The 17,325-nt window shown below is 43.0% G+C and overlaps 1 protein-coding gene across 1 annotated transcript in view; it reads left to right on the forward strand.

Annotated features, from left to right (window-relative positions):
• MUC16 (mucin 16, cell surface associated) overlaps positions 1-17,325 on the forward strand; it is a 139,075-nt gene that overhangs the window by 25,483 nt on the left and 96,267 nt on the right. The window contains exon 2 of the mRNA XM_068534971.1: positions 11,945-12,355. Within this exon, the coding sequence (XP_068391072.1) occupies positions 11,945-12,355 (411 nt within the window). The remainder of the gene's footprint in view (positions 1-11,944; positions 12,356-17,325) is intronic.

Here is a 17,325-nt window from a genome sequence, read left to right on the forward strand (position 1 = left end):
TATTCCATGGGCATTAAAAAAATTTTCTCCTTCTGTACAGTAAGTGTTCTATTCAAAGTCCTTTCCAGCCATATTCAAGACCTTACAATTCTGTGCAGTGAATAAATGAAATTATGCCTATTATGCCTTCTGGAAGTTTCTACTTTGACATGAAGCTACAAAGCCAGTGTTCTTAACCTTTTGTATGTGTCATGGACCCTGTTGGCAATCTAGAGACAATCTGGTCAAGCTAGGGATCCCTTTCAGAATAATGTTTTTTAATGCAAAAAATAAATACACATAATTACAAGAGAAACCAATTACACTGAAACATGGTTGTCAAAATAGTTCTGAAAAACAAATGTGTAATATAATACTATGTGTTTTTATTAATGTATTAAATTTTAAAATACAAACAAATTAAAAATAAATTTATCTTTAAAGACTTAAAAAATTAAAAATTAACTTCTCTTAAGAAACATAGGTGACTTTTTTTTCCACACAATGATCCCACCTGCCAAGAAAAGAACCAAGACATAAAATTTCAGGACTCAGGGCATAGCTCGGGAACCAAACTTCTCAGGTTTGAATCCCAGCTGTGCCACTCACCAGCTGTGTGACCCTGGGGGAAGTTGCTTGAATAGGGTTTAGATGTAGGAGGTGGGAACACTGAACACTGTACATTGACCCTGACATCTGAGGGCTCACTGGACTGCAAACTTCTCCAGAAGAAAAGTTGTGTTTTCTGCCTTATCATTTCCTGGTGCATAGTGCCTGAAAAACAGCAGGTGTTCAATAAAGGCTCTTGGATGGATTGAATGCATAGTTAAACACATTTAAGTTTGGTACTTTGGTAGGCACTGGGATACAAAGATTAAAAAATAAACAACTCAGTCTCTTTTTTTTTTTTTACAAGGCTAAAGGTATAAGGGGGGACATGGGGCTCCAACAAGCAGTTGAAATAAACAGCAATGGATGTTATGTTGGGGGAAGTACAGCGTAGGGAAGAAGATAAGGTGGTTTCTGGGTCTTTGGGACGAAGGAGTGGTTGTTAGAATCATTAAAGAAGAAGGAAGAGCAGTAATGGGGCACGAGGGATAATCATCTCTGTTGGACCCCTATAAGATTTGAGGTCACTGATGTATCTCAGAAGGTTCAGCTGGGTAATTGGTTCTGGAAATACCCTCAGAAAAAGAAAGAGGTGGGCTGGCATTAGAGTGTAGAGATGCTGAGTGTGTGAGAGGCAATTGAAAGCATGCCATGGCCTTTAAGGGAAAAGAATCTAAAAAAGAGTGGATACATGTATATGTATAACTGATTCACTTTCCTGTACACCTGAAACTAACACAACATTGTAAATCGACTATACTCCAATACAAAATTTTTTTTTTTAAAACTAGATAATTGTGAAAAGGTAACCCACTGAATGGGAGAAAAATTCAAAAATCCCATATCTGATAAGGAACTTGTATCCAAAATATATGAAGAGTTCTTACAACTCAATAATAAAAATAGGGACTTCCCTGGTGGCGCAGTGGTTAAGAATCCACCTGCCAATGCAGGGGTTCAATCCCTGGTCTGGGAAGATCCCACATGCTGCGGAGCAAATGAGCCTGTGCGCCACAGCTACTGAAGCCCGTGTGCTGCAGCTACTGAAGCCCTTGTGCCTAGAGCCCATGCTCTGCAACAAGAGAAGCCACCGCAATGAGAAGCCCGCGCACCGTAACGAAGAGTAGCCCACGTGCGCCGCAACTAGAGAAAGCTCACGTGCAGCAACGAAGACCCAATGCAGCCAAAAATAAATAAAATTTTAAAAATAAAAATAAAAATAACCCAATATAAAAATGGTCAAGATATCTGAATGGATATTTCTCCCAAAAAGATATACAAATGGCCAATAAGCACATGAAAAAATGCTCAACATCATTATTCATCAGAGAAATGCAAATCAAAACCACAGTGAGATACCACTTCATAACCACTAGGATAGCTAGAATCAAAAAGTCAGATAATAAGTGTTGGTGAGAATGTGAAGGAATTGGAACCCTTATATGTCGCTGAGGAATATCATCTGGTGCAGCTGCTTTGGAAAACAAGTTGGCAGTTCCTCGAAAGTTAAACAGAGTTAACATATGACACAGCAATTTCACTCTAAGTATATATATCCAAGAGAAATAAAAGCATATGTCCACACAAAAACTTATACTAAAATGTTTATACCAGCACCATTCATAACAACCAAAAAGTGGAAACAACCCAAATGTCCATCAACTGATAAATGGATAAATAAAGTGTGGTATATGCATACAGTGGGATATTATTTGGCCATAAAAAAATGAAATACTGATACATGTGACAACATGTATGAACCTTGAAAACATTATTCTAAGTGAAAGAAGTTAGTCAAGAAAGACCACACATTGTATGATTCTGTTCATATGAAAATGTTCAGAACAGGGCCATGTATAGAGACAGAAAGTAGATTAGTGGTTTCTTAGGGGTGGGAGTTGATGGTGGGGTTGGAGGTGATAGTTAAAAGTACAGGGTTTCTTTCTGAGCTGACAAAAATGTTCTAAAACTGGTGATGGTTTTGAACATTGTCAGATTGTGCACTTCAGATGGGTGAATTGTATCATATGTAAGTTGTATCTCAATAAAGCTGTTAAAGAAAATAAACAGAAGGCTAGGGAAAAAATAAAATAAGAAGAAGGCATGCCATGACCTAGGAGAGTGTTTGGTGGGACACGATCAGGATCTCGGAGAGACAGCAGTGAGCAGTCCTGAAGAGAGATATTAGTTCCCTGCCCAGGAATTGAGCCTGGGTAGCCTGGATAAAAACCAGGAATCCTAGCTGCTAGACCACCAGGGGCTAGAGGCTAGAAGCAAAGTTGCCCAGGCTCTTGCTCGATTTGAAAGCAAGAATGTTTCAAGGAGGCAAAAACTGTTAAAACAGGTACAACGTTTATTATTATTAGCACAGCACAATATGTGGGAGAGCACACAGAGAAGTAGTCTATTTATTTAAGACAGAAGCAAGGCAAGGGTGTGGTGTCCTCCCTAATGAGGAGGAGTGCAGTAAAGAGGCAGTTACATCAATTACACAGGGCAGTTCTCAGGGTCTTTGCTCTCCTCTGGCAAGTTATCTTGTTTCTTTTCCCACACCTGACCTGTCCAAGGCCTTCCCCAACATGCATGCACATCTTTTTACCAAGACGGATTCCAGCGCAGAGGCTAATGGGAGGTTTGACATCACCTATTATGGGGTGGCGCCCCCTCCCTTTATGACCCCCAAGGAGACTTCCTGCACATGTGGTCGTCCTATCTCTTTACTCCAGCAGAGCTCAGTTCCTGCCACTAACTTTGTCCTTGGCGTGTCTAAGGAAGACAAAGCTCCAAATTACTCTGCTTGACAAATTCCAGCTGCTCAGCCCAGGGACCCATTTATCTCCTACCTCAGTCAGAAGGGGTGAGATTAAAATTCTTGCATTGTTTGTACCAGCTAGCAAGAGACGGTTGTGAAATTCTCCATAACCTTGCAAGCAAGTTGATACACACAACCATTGTTAAAAATGATATAAAGTTATAGTTCTTACATTAAAATAAAAGTAATCAATACTCAAAACTCATCACTTTCTAATTACTTTACAACAGTTTCACTTTTCTAAAGTCACACAGGTTAGGAGACCCAAGACTCTCAGATAAGGGGCTTTTTCATTCCACACAAATGGTCACTATCATAGTTCAGAGGAGGAAGAAAAGTTTTCTGGGTCAATTACACAGGCTCATTTTGACTATTTTTCTTCACCTGTTGAATAGAGGGCTACGTTCAAATGCGCAACACTAAAAGTATCTTCACTTACTCACTCAGCAAACGGGTACTGAATACTGAGTGGACTGATTCATTTATTCATTCAGCAAACAGGTATTGCACCAGGCACTCAGCTCCACCTGGGGTAAGCTCGCCTTCAAGGAGTTTATGGAATTGAAAATCTAACCACTAAGAGAGAGGGAAAAAATCATAACCACACCATACAAAAGCAGCTGACTGCTATTACCTTTTGATATTGTTCTTTTGTGGGTATTTACATCTTTTGGGTATTTGAGAGTGTCTTATCTTTACAATTTTTAACCAAAACATTTACATATTTGTAATGACATTATAGAAATCATTCTGCATTTTTTCCTTTTACACTGATGACACAACTTTTCAAATTTCTCGTTAGAGTTGTAAGGTACCTCTTTCCAATTAAAAATTAAACAGCTGTGGTTGCCAAGGGGGAGGAGAGGTGGGGGAGGGATGGTTTATATATATATGTATAACTGAATCACTTTGCTGTTCAGCAGAAATTAACACAACATTGTAAATCAACTATACTTCAATTTAAAAATTAATTAATTAAAAAAATTTAAATAGCAACTTTGAGCTTTTTCCCTGCTCCTCCCAAATGCATGAGGGTGAGCCTTCAATTACTCTGATTGCCGATCATCCCATTTCTTCTGAATGAAGGAAAATTCAGTCTATCGTGATCTGAAAATGATACTGATAATTGATCAAAACTGACTTTATTTCTTTTGGATGTATACCCGAAATGGGATTGCTAGATCATATGGTAGTTCTATTTTTTAATTTTTTTGAGGAACCACCAGACCCTTTACCATAGTAGCTGCATCAATTTACATTCCCACCAATAGTGCAACAGGGCTCGCTTTTCTCCACATCCTCACCAACACTTGTCATCTCTTGCCTTTTTGAGAATAGCCATCTAACAGGCTTGAGGCTCATATGTGGTTTTGATTTGCATTTCTCTGGTGATTAGTGATGTAGAGCACCTTTTCATATACCTGTTAGCCATTTGTGTATCTTCTTTGAAAAAATGTCTATTCAGGTCCTCTGCCCATTTTTCAATTGGATTACTTGGTTTTCTTGCTACTGAGTTGCGGAATCTTTTTTTTTTTTTTTCCCCCCCGCACCATGCAGCTTGCAGGATCTTAGTTCCCCGACCAGGCAGTGAAAGTTTGGAGTCCTAACCACTGGACTGCCAGGGAATTCCCTGAATTGTGCAATCTTAAAAAACAAAACAACAACAAAAAGCTGAACTCATAGCAACAGAGAATAGACTGGTGGTTTACCAGAAGCTGGGGGATGGGGAAAAGAAGATTAAAAAAAAAAAAAAGTAGCATGGAGGTTACAAGGGGCTTAGGGGAGGGGGTCATGGGGAGTTAGCATTTAATGGGGACAGAGTTTCAGTTTTGCAAAATGAAAAGAGTTCTGGAGATGAGTGGTGGTGATGGTTGCACGATAATATAAATGTGCTTAGTATCAATAAACTGTACACTTAAAAAAGGTTAAGATAGCAAATTTGTTACATACTTTTTAAATAAATACAATCAATAAAAACATTGAAAAATAATTAACAAAATATTTTAAATATTTTGTTGTATTGAGCAGTGACTACACACCATGTGAATGATCTCTTTCAATCCCCACAGACACCTCAGGCGATAAGCATTACGTGGAATCACAGGAAATTGTCAATATTGGTTTTCAGCCACAAAAATGACAATTTAATAAGGTTCCACCTATTACTATCTTCATTTTAAAGATAAGGAAAGTGAGTCGTAGAGGCATTCGGTGACCTGGTAAAAATTGCAGACTTTAGGCAAGGAGAGAGGCCAGGGTTTCAGCCCAGATTTGACTGATTTTAAAGCCCAAACTTGACCGTCCCCATGGCCTTTCTGCCAACAGCTGCTAGGAGGAAAAAAGGCAGATTTTTTTCCACAGAAGGGACAACCCCAAGGGCCTCCTACGTAACTAAGGGGTTTCACTGTCACATGTGACCCCAGCCTGGGGCTTGCTAGCTGCCCGTGAAGAAAGGCTTGGGCAACACCAGGCTCTTCATTGCTCTGAGCGTCCTTCATTCTCAGTTTGCTCTGGACAAAATACCCACCCAGGAGTTTCCCATTTCTCAGTTGCATGCTTGAGATCTTTTTTTTTCCTCTAGGTTTCTTGAGCTACAATGGACATATAATGTTGTGTAAGTTTAAGATGTGCAATGTAGGGCTTCCCTGGTGGTGCAGTGGTTAAGAATTTGCCTGCCAATGCAGGGGTCACGGGTTCGAGCCCTGGTCCGGGAAGATCCCACATGCCCCGGAGCAACTAAGCCCGTGCGCCACAACTACTGAGCCTGTGCTCTAGAGCCCGCGAGCCACAACTACTGAGCCTGTGTGCCACAATTACTGAAGCCCATGCGCCTACAGCTCGTGCTCTGCAACAAGAGAAGCCACCGCAATGAGAGGCCCGCGCACCGCAATGAAGAGTGGCCCCTGCTCACAGCAACTAGAGAAAGCCTGCGCACAGCAACGAAGACCCAACACAGCCAAAAATAAATAAATAAATTTTAAAAAAAAAAGAAAAAGCTATTTGAAGAAAAAAAAAAGATGTGCAATGTAGTGATTTGATACAATGATATATTGCAAAGTTATCACCATCAGAGTTCAGCTAACTCCTCTATCACATCATATAATTACCATTTCTTTTTTTGTGTGTTGAAAGCATTTAAGATCTTCTATAGCCAAAAAAAAAAAAAAAACAAGGAGAGGAACTGAATATACATTTTTCCACAGACATACAAATGGCCGACAGGTGCTGGGCATCAGTAATCATGGGGAAAATGCCAATCAAAACCACAGTGAGATGTCCCTTCACACTTTATTTTATTTTTATTTATTTTTTAAACTTACTTTTGTCTTTATTTCATTTATTTATTTATTTATTTGGCCAGCAAAGCATGGCATGCAGGACCTTATTTCCCTGACCAGGGATCGAACCGGTGCCCCCAGCAGTGGAAGCGTGAAGTGTTAACCACTGGACCACCAGGAAAGTCTCCCTTCACACTTTAGAATGGCTGATATCAGAGACCACAAGTGTTGGCAAGGATACATGTTTGAGATCTTATCCTTTAGGGAACATTATCTTCCCCATTCCTGTGGCTTTCTCAAGGGCCTGTGGGGGCCCGTGGCATTGTATTCCTGGAACTGTACATTCAATGTTTAATTTTTTAAAAGCTTTCCACTTCAAATCAGGCTTCTCAGTGTCTGCTGAGCCCATTAACCTCCCAGGTGTGTGTGCGTGACCCTGGTCACTCATCTGAAGAGGAAAGTGGTGAGTTAGCCCCAAGTCAGGAGGGGCCCAGCCCTCTGGGGATGATTTGTCCTAGAATAGGTTCTTTTCTCTGGGCGCTCACACCTGCTGTTTTCTCCCCCTCAGGTGTCATCCCAGCACCTGGCAAGGTGTGTGATGACCTGTCTGGGAAACACCTTTCCTCTGGTTGCTGGGAAATGAATCTTGCTGGCTTTGAGAGATGGGCACTATATCTATTCCCCACATATTTCTATATCATCAGCTTGGAGTCTGTCCTATTTCCCAGGATATGCCAGGCTGATCTGCAACTGTGATGCTTTTCTGGGAATGTTACTATGTTACAAACAGCACCCTGACATTTGCTAGCTCTGTGACGCTGCCACACCTTCTCCCTGAGCCTCGGTTTCCCTACCTGTAAGATGTCTCTAGGTAACACCCACCTTGCTGAGTGGTTATGCCAATTATAATTAAATAACAAGAATGACCTTTACCCAGATCCTGCTAGGCAGCAGGCACCAGGCCAGAAGGCTTTTCAAAGTCATGCTGGCATTTAATAACTGGCATTTAGGGATTCCTGTATTAAAAAAATTTTTTTGAGTAGGCTGAAACTGAGACAGGCTGGGACCTGAAACCTGGGACCTGGAACCCTTTGCTGCAGTGCTTGCACCTGGACACACATCTCCTCTCCTCAGGCAACAAAATACAAAGAAACTATAAGGGACTAAAAATAACTGCGTGCATGTGCAGTTGGGGCAATTTCTGGAGAAAAGATACAAAAAGACCAAAAAACCCAACTGCCACTTCTGAGGAGTTGGGAGCAAAAGCAGGGTACTGGGCATGCACACTGCACACAGCACCACCAGCGGGTGGGCAGACCACCCCTCTGGCCTGACCCCTGGACCCACCTCTACCCTCACACCATAAAAGGGATCAGCTTGCCCCCCCACCCCTCAGGGAGCAAGGGAACCTGTTACCTGTTTTCACTCCAAGCCTTGCCTGAATTTCCTGTCTGGCCTCTTGTCAATTTCTATTGATTAAGGAGTGTAAGAACCCTGGTCGGTAACAAAACCATTTCAATAAATTCCCTATGGACTCAAATGTTTGGTCCTTGGTGAGCCTAAAATTGCACTCTGAGGAAATTACTGAAGAAAAAATGGGGAAGGGGAGAGAGAAAGAAAAATAGAGGGAAAATATTGGCCTCATCTTGGGGTATTCCCTTAGGACAATGGAACATATAAGCTGGTTACATTTCTCCCTTTACATTGGCTCAGAGTCAGTTATACCCAATGTTGACTTAATATAAGGCGCTTTGTTAACATGAAAAATAGGCATCAACGTTTTTAGACATTGCTTCATTTTTTCCCTCTGATCTCCTCATTTAAGTTTTAGCTTGCTGTGTGTAACTCTATATTCCTTTTTCACTTTGAATGAGGAGGGGTCTACATGCATAAATACTATATTAATGAGAAAAATGCCTCAAAGATGCACAGACCATCCAATTTTTTTTAATTAGGGGTTTTTAGACTGAAGTCCATAAACTCCTGCGTAGGGTGTAAATAGACTACAGATGGTCAGTAATCTTCCTGAATATTTAGGGAAGTGGCTTGGGTATCTGTGCATCCCCTCTCTGCACCCAGAGAATTAATAGATTTAATCAGATTCTCCAGTGGATCCACGACTCCCTAGATATTATGCACCTCTGCTGTAGATAGTATAAATGTAATTCTTGGATCAAGCCAGACCACCAGAAAGTAACCTGTATCCCTCATTGGTATGGCCCACCACCAGCAAGCTTTAATCCATTGGGTCCAAACTGGGCTGATTTTGCCCCCAGGGGACATTTGGCAATGGCTGGAGACATTTGTTTGTCACACCTGGAGAGAGGGGCAGACGCTATGGCATCTAGTAGGGAGAGGCCAGGGATGCTGCCGAACATCTTACAATACACAGAACAACCCTGACAACAAAGAATTATGCAGTAAGTTCCAAATATCCATAGGGCAAGGTTGAGAAACCCACATTGAACAAAATCTTCTGCTGAAACCTCAATCCTGGCTTGCGGCCAGGGGCGTTACAGAAACTAATGGTTTGAAAGGCAACATTGCATTTATAGTACCAATGTCTCGGTGCACACGATCTGCTGGGCATCACTCAGCACCCCATTTGGCCCAATTGCAATGATCCATTGGAGAAATTTCTTTCAGAATCGGTGTCAGCCAAAGCTTGGGCTCTCTTGAGCAAGAAGTGTTACTGAACGCAATTTCATGTGCCTGATGCACAGTGAGGCGAAACAAACCTAAAGGTCAGAGTTTGGAGCAGAGAAAGGTTTATTGCAGGGCCAAGCAAGGAGAAAGGCGGGAAGGGGGGGTGTTGGGTGGGGGATGCTTATGTTCCAAAAAAACTCCTGAACTCCCCGAAGGATTTCAGCAAAGCATTTTTTTAACATGTTTATTGGTGTATAATTGCTTTACAATCGTGTGTTAGTTTCTGCTGTATAACAAAGTGAATCAGCTATACATATACATACATCCCCATATCTCCTCCCTCTTGCGTCTCCCTCCCACCCTCCCTATCCCACCCCTCTAGGTGGACACAAAGCACCGAGCTGGTCTCCCTGTGCTATGGGGCTGCTTCCCACTAACTATCTATTTTACATTTGGTAGTGTATATATAAGGCAAGGTGAGAGAGAAGCCTGGTTGATTGTTGCAAACTTCTTGGTTCAGGAATCCTTTGTTCTTGCAGCTGCCCATGTAGGTCAGGTCATGATGTTCCTGTAAACCTCCCACAAAACAAATGCTATTCTCTGTTCTGCAACTTTTTGTCTCTATGTGAATGGGAAAGTGTTATACCCTTGATGGTCAGAGCCTTGAGAATGAGCTATCCTGTATATTTCAGGCTATAGGCACCATTCTTAACTCAGAGCAAAAGCCATGGAATACTAAGGTTAAAGTAAAAGAAACAGATCTAATATGGAGTCAGATTTGTTCTTCCGTATGACAGAAGTGTGACTGTAATTTCTAGATACAGGGCATTTGTTCATTCAATAAGTATTTACTGCCTTGCCTGTCCATTGCCAGCCACTGTTTGGGCTCTGGGGAAAAGCAGTGAGCAAAACGGATACAATCCCTGCCTTTCTGAAGCTTTCACTCCAGTGAGAAGACAGAAGCTAAATGAGCTACACAATGTATGATATAATTACTGGCTACAAGGGAGAAGGAGTTACTTGGATACAGAGAGACCAGTCTGTGCAAAGACCCTGGGGTAAGAAGGAGCACTGCAGTTTTAAAGAATCACTGGCTGGCAAAGTTGTGGGAGCCCTGAGAGCAAGAAGGTAAATAGTACAAAAAGCTAAGAAAATAGATGGCAGCCAGACCATGCAGCCTGGACCTGGCTGGCTGAGGCAGGCTTTGATCTTTGTCCTGGAAATGGAAAATTAAGAAACACCTTAAGCTATAAGGAGGATACACTGTAGAGGGCAAAGTAGATATAGAGAAAAAGGAGGCTTTGCAGTTTTTTAGAGCTAATGATTGCTTTGGCATCCATCCGTCCATCCATCAAAATCACTGAATGTCAATTTTGCCTAAATACTCATGCTTTAAATCTCTGCAAGGACCGTGGAGAAGGAATAGCATACGAGGGCTTGTTAGACATGAAGAATCTCAGCAGGACCTACTGTATTCGAATTTGCATTTAAACAAGTGATTTCCATGTGGATTAAAGTTCAAACAGCCCCACCATTAATATTACCAATACTGACAAGAGTCGTCATGCGGCGTGGGATTTAGCATGGCCAGTACCTGGCATAAGCTGGCAACTCAATAAATGGTAGTGCTACCATTTTAAAATTTGTAATATTGCAGCTTCAAGAATTGGGCTGCAACTCTGGCTGCTTCTGGGTAGTTGTTTGTCAGGCTCACTTGTAATGATGGGTATTTGTTATTCAGGGAATGTTTACAGAGGAGTGCCTCAGTTTTAAAAATTTTTATTGAAGTTAGTTGATTTACAATGTTGTGCTCATTTCTGCTGTACAACAAAGTGACTCAGTTATACACATATATACATTCTTTTTTTATATTCTTTTCCATTAAGTTTTATCACAGGAGACTGTATATAGTTCCCTGTGCTATAAAATAGGACTTTGTTGTTTATCCATTCTATATATAACAGTTTGCATCCACTAATCCCAAACTCCCACTCCATCTCTCTCCCTCCCCTACCCTCTTGGCAACCACAAGTCTGTTCTCTATGTCTGTGTGTCTGTTTCTGTTCTGTAGATAGGTTCAGTTGTGCCATATTTTAGATTCCACATATAAGTGATATCATATGGTATTTGTCTTTCTCTTTCTGACTTACTTCACTTAGTATAATAATCTCTAGTTGCATCCATGTTGCTGCAAATGGCATTATTTCATTCTTTTTTTTATGGCTGAGTAGTATTCCATTGCAGATATACACCACATCTTCTTTATCCATTCATCTGCCAGTGGACATTTAGGTTGTTTCCATGTCTTGGCTATTGTGAATAGTGCTGCTATGAACATAGGGGGTGCATGTATCTTTTTGAATTAGAGTTTTGTCCGGGTGTATGCCCAGGAGTGGGATTGCTGGGTCATATGGTAATTCTATTTTGAGTTTTCTGAGGAACCTCCATACTGTTCTCCACAGTGGCTGCACCAACTTACACTCCCACCAACAATGTAGGAGGGTTCCCTTTTCTCCACACCCTCGAGGAGTGTCTCTTTTAAAGTACATTTGTGGTTCAGGATTTTCTAAATTACCAGAGAGGTAACACTTGTCCTCTCTCCTCTCTCTCTTCTCTCCAGGAGGAATTACTCACCTGGACACCAGAGTTCTGCTTAGCCTGGATGCAACCACAGGGATTCTGGGTGATCGTCATGTGCCCACATCTCAGCCTTCTGTTGAGGGGCTGTGCACAGATGTACCCATCTCCCCTGGGAGACCTCCAGGGACACACTCACTGTCCAGAGTCAGGAACATGAGTGATTCTTCTGTGGATACCAAGAGGCAGCCGAACAAGAGAAAGCTGATCAGAAGGGCAGCATCCAGCCCAGTCTCCTCGGGTCCTCTGAGTTCCCAGATTCCAGGCGCCAGAAGCCAGGGATGGGACCCAGGAGGCACCAAGGTCCTGTTGCATCCAGTGCCCCCTGCCCAGCCACACCCTCCTCGCTCAGAGCTGAGGCACCCACCAGCCTCCCATTCCCGGACCAGAGACAGTAAGTCCTTGCTGTTTTAATCTTCCAAGTTGACATTGCTCATTCAAGTGTTTTACCATCTTTGGTTCTGACCTGATTGGTTTAACAGATGTTGAGGTTGTGCCTGACACCAACGGTCAAGGTCACTGCGGCCAAATCCTTCCCGGCATCACACAGCTCAGAGGCAAACAGTGAAGGTAGGCTTCAAACAAGTTGTCCCAATAGATTGCGATGATGTGGAGGCGAGGAGAAGGACCCGGGGTCCTGGCAGGGGGCCTAACCTGGGTTAGAGAATCTGGGTTTCTTCCATTAGGCACTGAAATTGAAGCTGGAGGAGAAGGAGTTCACCAGCAAAGGCCGGGAGGTGGGAAAGACACAGAGACCTAATTGATGTTTTTTTCTCCTTCCTCCCAGCTGCCTCTTTCTTTCTTCCCCTCTCCACTTTCTCCTTCTCTGCTAACCTTAATTGCCTTCTTCTCCTTCTCCCTCCTCTTCCTCCTTCAACTGTTTCAAAACCGATTACCATTCATTTCTTGAGTCCTTCGGGTCATGGGCAAAGGCCCTGTGGCTCTTTTTTTGTGCAGACCTCAAGCTCAGAATGGTTTTCACATGTTTAAACAGCTAGGGCAAAAACAAACAAACAAACCCTAAATAAACTAATCAAAAACAAAACAAACAAACAAAAAAAGAGCAAAAAGGAATATGCAACAGAAACCACATAAGCACAGCTTATGAAACCACATAAGCACATAAGCACATAAGCACAGCTTATGGAACCTAAAATACTTTCTCTTACAGAGAAAGTTTGCTGGGCCTTGGAGTATATGATTCATTTTATTTTCACTGTTTCTTTTTACTTTTGTTGTGGGTGGCTGCTAGAAAATTTTAAATTATATTGTATTTTAAATTGCATTGTATTTCCACCGGAAGAACTGCTGCAGGGGGTTTCCAGCATCTGCTAGAGGGGCACACGTGCCCCCTCAGTTCTTGCTCATCTCTGCCCCCCAGTGCTGTCTGGTGAGTGTAGGTCAAGGTAGGAGGGACAGGGGAAGCCAGTCATTATTCTTGTTGGTTTCTGGCCTCAGACTTCCTGGGTTTGAATTCCTGCTCTTCTGCTCTCTGATTGTGGACACATTTCTTTCTTTTTTTAAAAATTTTATTGAAGTACAGTTGATTTACAATGTTGTGCTAATTTCTGCTGTACAGCAAAGTGACTCAGTTATACATGTATATATTCTTTTTCATATTCTTTTCCATTATGGTTTATCACAGGATATTGAATACAGCTCCCTGTGCTATGCAGTAGGACTTTGTCGTTTATCCATCCTATATATAATAGTTTGCATCTGCTAATCCCAAACTCTTAATACTTCCCGCCCACATCCCCCTCCCCCTTGGCAACCACAAGTCTGTTCTCTATGTCTGTGAGTCTGTTTCTGTTTTGTAGATAGGTTCATTTGTGTTGTATTTTAGATTCCACATATAAGTGGTATCATGGTATTTCTCGTCCTCTTTCTGACTTACTTCACTTAGTATGATAAGCCTCTAGGTCCATCCATGTTGCTGCCAATGGCATTATTTCATTTTTTTATTGGCTGAGTAATATTCCATTCTATATATATACCACATCTTCTTTATTCATTCATCTGATGGACACATTTCTTAACCTGTTAACCCTCAGCATCTTCATCTATAAAATGTGGTCGTAAGAGCAATGCCTCTCCTCTGGGTTTCTGTGAACATATAATGAGATAACATATGGCAAAAGCTTAGCACAGTGCCTGGCTCACAGAAATCATTAGCAGGAGGACGGCTCCCTAAAGCCATTGGCTGGGGACCCTCTAAGTCACCACCTTCCCGAGACTGAATGAGTTCTTCGTATATTTCAGGAGAGCCAGCGCACTTTTGCCTAGGCTCTCCTGGTCTGGCCCCACCTGAACACTTCCTTACAGCCCCGACCAGCTGCTTCTGCGGCCACTTGGGATCAGCAGCCCGTCACGGTGTTACCTGAGCTGGCTGACACCCACAGGTGTGGCCGGGAGACCATGGAGGCCAGTGGGGCATGACAGTCACTAGACCAATTTTGCAGCAGGAGGGAGTCCTCCTTGCAGCTGAGAAATGCCACACAGCCTCTGCTAGGGGTGAAGGAAGGGCACACTGACCCCTGCCTGGCCAGCCAGCAAGAGCTGGGCACAGGGCGGTGCTGGACATTTGGGAATGAATGTGGCACCAGCTCCTGCCTTTGCTTCGTTTTCCAGCTCAAAGCACCAAGCAGACGTGTCTCGTTGGCACCAGCTTCATTCACTCATTTACTCTTCTGGCAAATATTTATTGAGCGCCTGCTTTGTGGCCACACTGGTGCCGAGCACAAGCGATGCACAGCAAGCAAAACGATCAAGGCCTCTGCTTTCATAGAGGCAGAAAAAAGTGAACATAGAACTGGGTGAGCAAGGGGCTGGGTGAGACTTCAGACAAGGTGGTCAGGGAAAGCCTCTCTGAAGAGGTGGCATTTGAGCCAAGACTCAATGGTGAGAGAGATCCTGCAAAGGGAAAGGGATTTCAGGCAGATGGAACAGCCTTTGGGAAAGCTCTAAGCAGAAAATGTGTGTGGCATGGCTGTGGGGGCTTTAAGAAGGCTGGAGTGGCTGGGATGTTGTGAACAAGAAGGGAGTCCTGTGAGATGAGGTCAACAGGGTGGGCAGGCGCTAGCTTGTGTGGGGCATTTGTATCAGTCATCTATTGCTGCGTAACAAATTATCCCCCAAAATGTAAAGGTTTAAAACAACATTTGATATGTCACAGCTTCTATGGGTGAAGCATCTGGGTGCAGCTTAGCTGGGTCCTCTGCCTCAAGTTCCCTCACAAGCTGAAGTCAAGGTATCATTTGTGGCTTCAGTCATCTCAAGGCTCAACTGGGGAAGGACTTGCCTCCAAGTTCACTGTTGGCAGGATTCGGTTCCCAGTGGCTGTTGGATTAAGGACCCTCAGTTTCTTGCTGGCTTTTGGCCGGAGACCGCCCTCACTTCCTTGTCACGTGATCCTCTCCCACGTGGCCATTTGCTTCATCAAAGCATGCAAGCCCAGAAGGCAATAGAGTCTGACAAGATGAAAGCATCAATCTTTTGTAACCTAATCATGAAAGTGACATATCATCACTCTTGCCATATTCTGTTCATTTGAACTGATTAAGTCCAGCCCACACCCGAGGGGAGGGGGTTCCACAAGGGTGTGATTATCAGAAATTGGGGATCACTGAGGACCATCTTTGAATGCTATCTAACAACAGCTGGCTGAGCCAGTGTGTGATGTTGGGTCTTCATATGAGTGCAGGGAACTAAGTAGGCGTTTACATACGTTATTTTGCCAGTCTGCCTCTGACAAGAAAAAGCCAAGGGATCTCGCAGTGGAAGAGAGAAGAAGACTTTGTAGCTCTAGAGGTCAGAATTTGGACCAATAGAGGGATGCTATCATGATTAATCATAAGAGTTTTGATATATCATGATTAATCATGAGTTGAATAAGGTAGTGAGCTCCCCATTGCTAGAGGCATGCAAGTAGAGGGTGAAAGACTCCACATGGGGAATGTTGTAGCAGGTCCTTATAGGCTGGGCAAGACCTGAGCATTTTCATGTAATTAAAATCTGTCACTGTGGCACCATTGTAAAGACCACTCTTGGGAAGTTCTTCCTTGAAAGAAAATGGGTGAATAGTCCTGAATACCTAGGTGATAGTCTGAGTGGCTTCAGCCTCTCAGATGTGGATTCTTTGTCCCCATCCCTGCATGCCCAGGCTCAAGGACTCCTCAAAGATTCCTTCCCAGAGATGTCAGTGCCACCCCCTCCTTGGAGGAGGGTCCCTGGGGAAGGACATCTCAGCTGCAGGGTTGTGGATGCCTTTGTGAGTACATTCATCTGTTTAACAAATGCACACTGAAGTACACGCATGCAGGCTCTGGACTCAGACCTGTCTGGGTTCAAATCCTGCCTTTGCCTCTCCTCCACTGAATGATTGATCAAGTCAGACGATTCCTCTGAGCCACGGTTTCCACGTCTGTACAAAGGGGGAAATATTGCGTAACTGTTAAGTTTGTTGTGAGGCTTAAAGAAATAAAACAAGTTCCTGCCAGTAAGTGCCTTTGTATACTGTAAGTGCTCAAAAAAAAAAACAGTGGTGACGATGGTGATGAGGGTTGCCGACTTGTTTGTTGACTCATCTATTCACATGGTCGTCTGGCAAATATTTCTTGGAGGCTGGGCGTTCACATCCCTCTGTACTGCCTGTGGGGAGCTGGCATCTGTTCTCTGAACCTCCCCCGTGAAGTCCCTCCTGACTGGTCAGTCTCCTGGTGTATCAGTTTCCTATGGCTGCTGTCCCAAATCACCACAAACATAACGCCTTCAAACAAAACCAGTTTATTTTTTTCTTGGAGTATAATTGCTTTGCAATGTTGTGTTAGTTTCTGCTGCAGAACAAAGTGAATCAGCTATATGTATACATATATCCCCTCCCCCTTGAGCCTCCCTCTGACCCCCGCCCCATCCCACCCCTTTAGGACATCACAGAGCACCGAGCTGAGCTCCCTGTGCTATACTGCAGCTTCCCACTAGCTACATATTTTAAACGTGGTAGTATATATATGTCAGTGCTACTCTCTCAATTCGTCCCACCCTCCCATTCCCACCCTGTGTCCACAAGTCCATTCTCTACGTCTGTGTCTCTTTTCCTACCCTCCAAATAGGTTCATAAGTACCATTTTTCTAGATTCCATATATATGTGTTAATATACAATATTTGTTTTTCTCTTTCTGACTTACTTCACTCTGTATGACAGACTCTAAGTTCATGCACATCACTACAAATGCCCCAGTTTTGTTCCTTTTTATGACTGAGTAATATTCCATTGTATATATGTACGACATCTTCTTTATCTATTCATCATCTGTCGATGAACATTTAGGTTGCTTCCATGTCCTGGCTATTGTAAATAGTGC

The sequence above is a fragment of the Eschrichtius robustus genome, chromosome 2, assembly GCF_028021215.1.
Source record: "Eschrichtius robustus isolate mEscRob2 chromosome 2, mEscRob2.pri, whole genome shotgun sequence".
Taxonomy (NCBI): Eukaryota; Metazoa; Chordata; class Mammalia; order Artiodactyla; family Eschrichtiidae; genus Eschrichtius; species Eschrichtius robustus.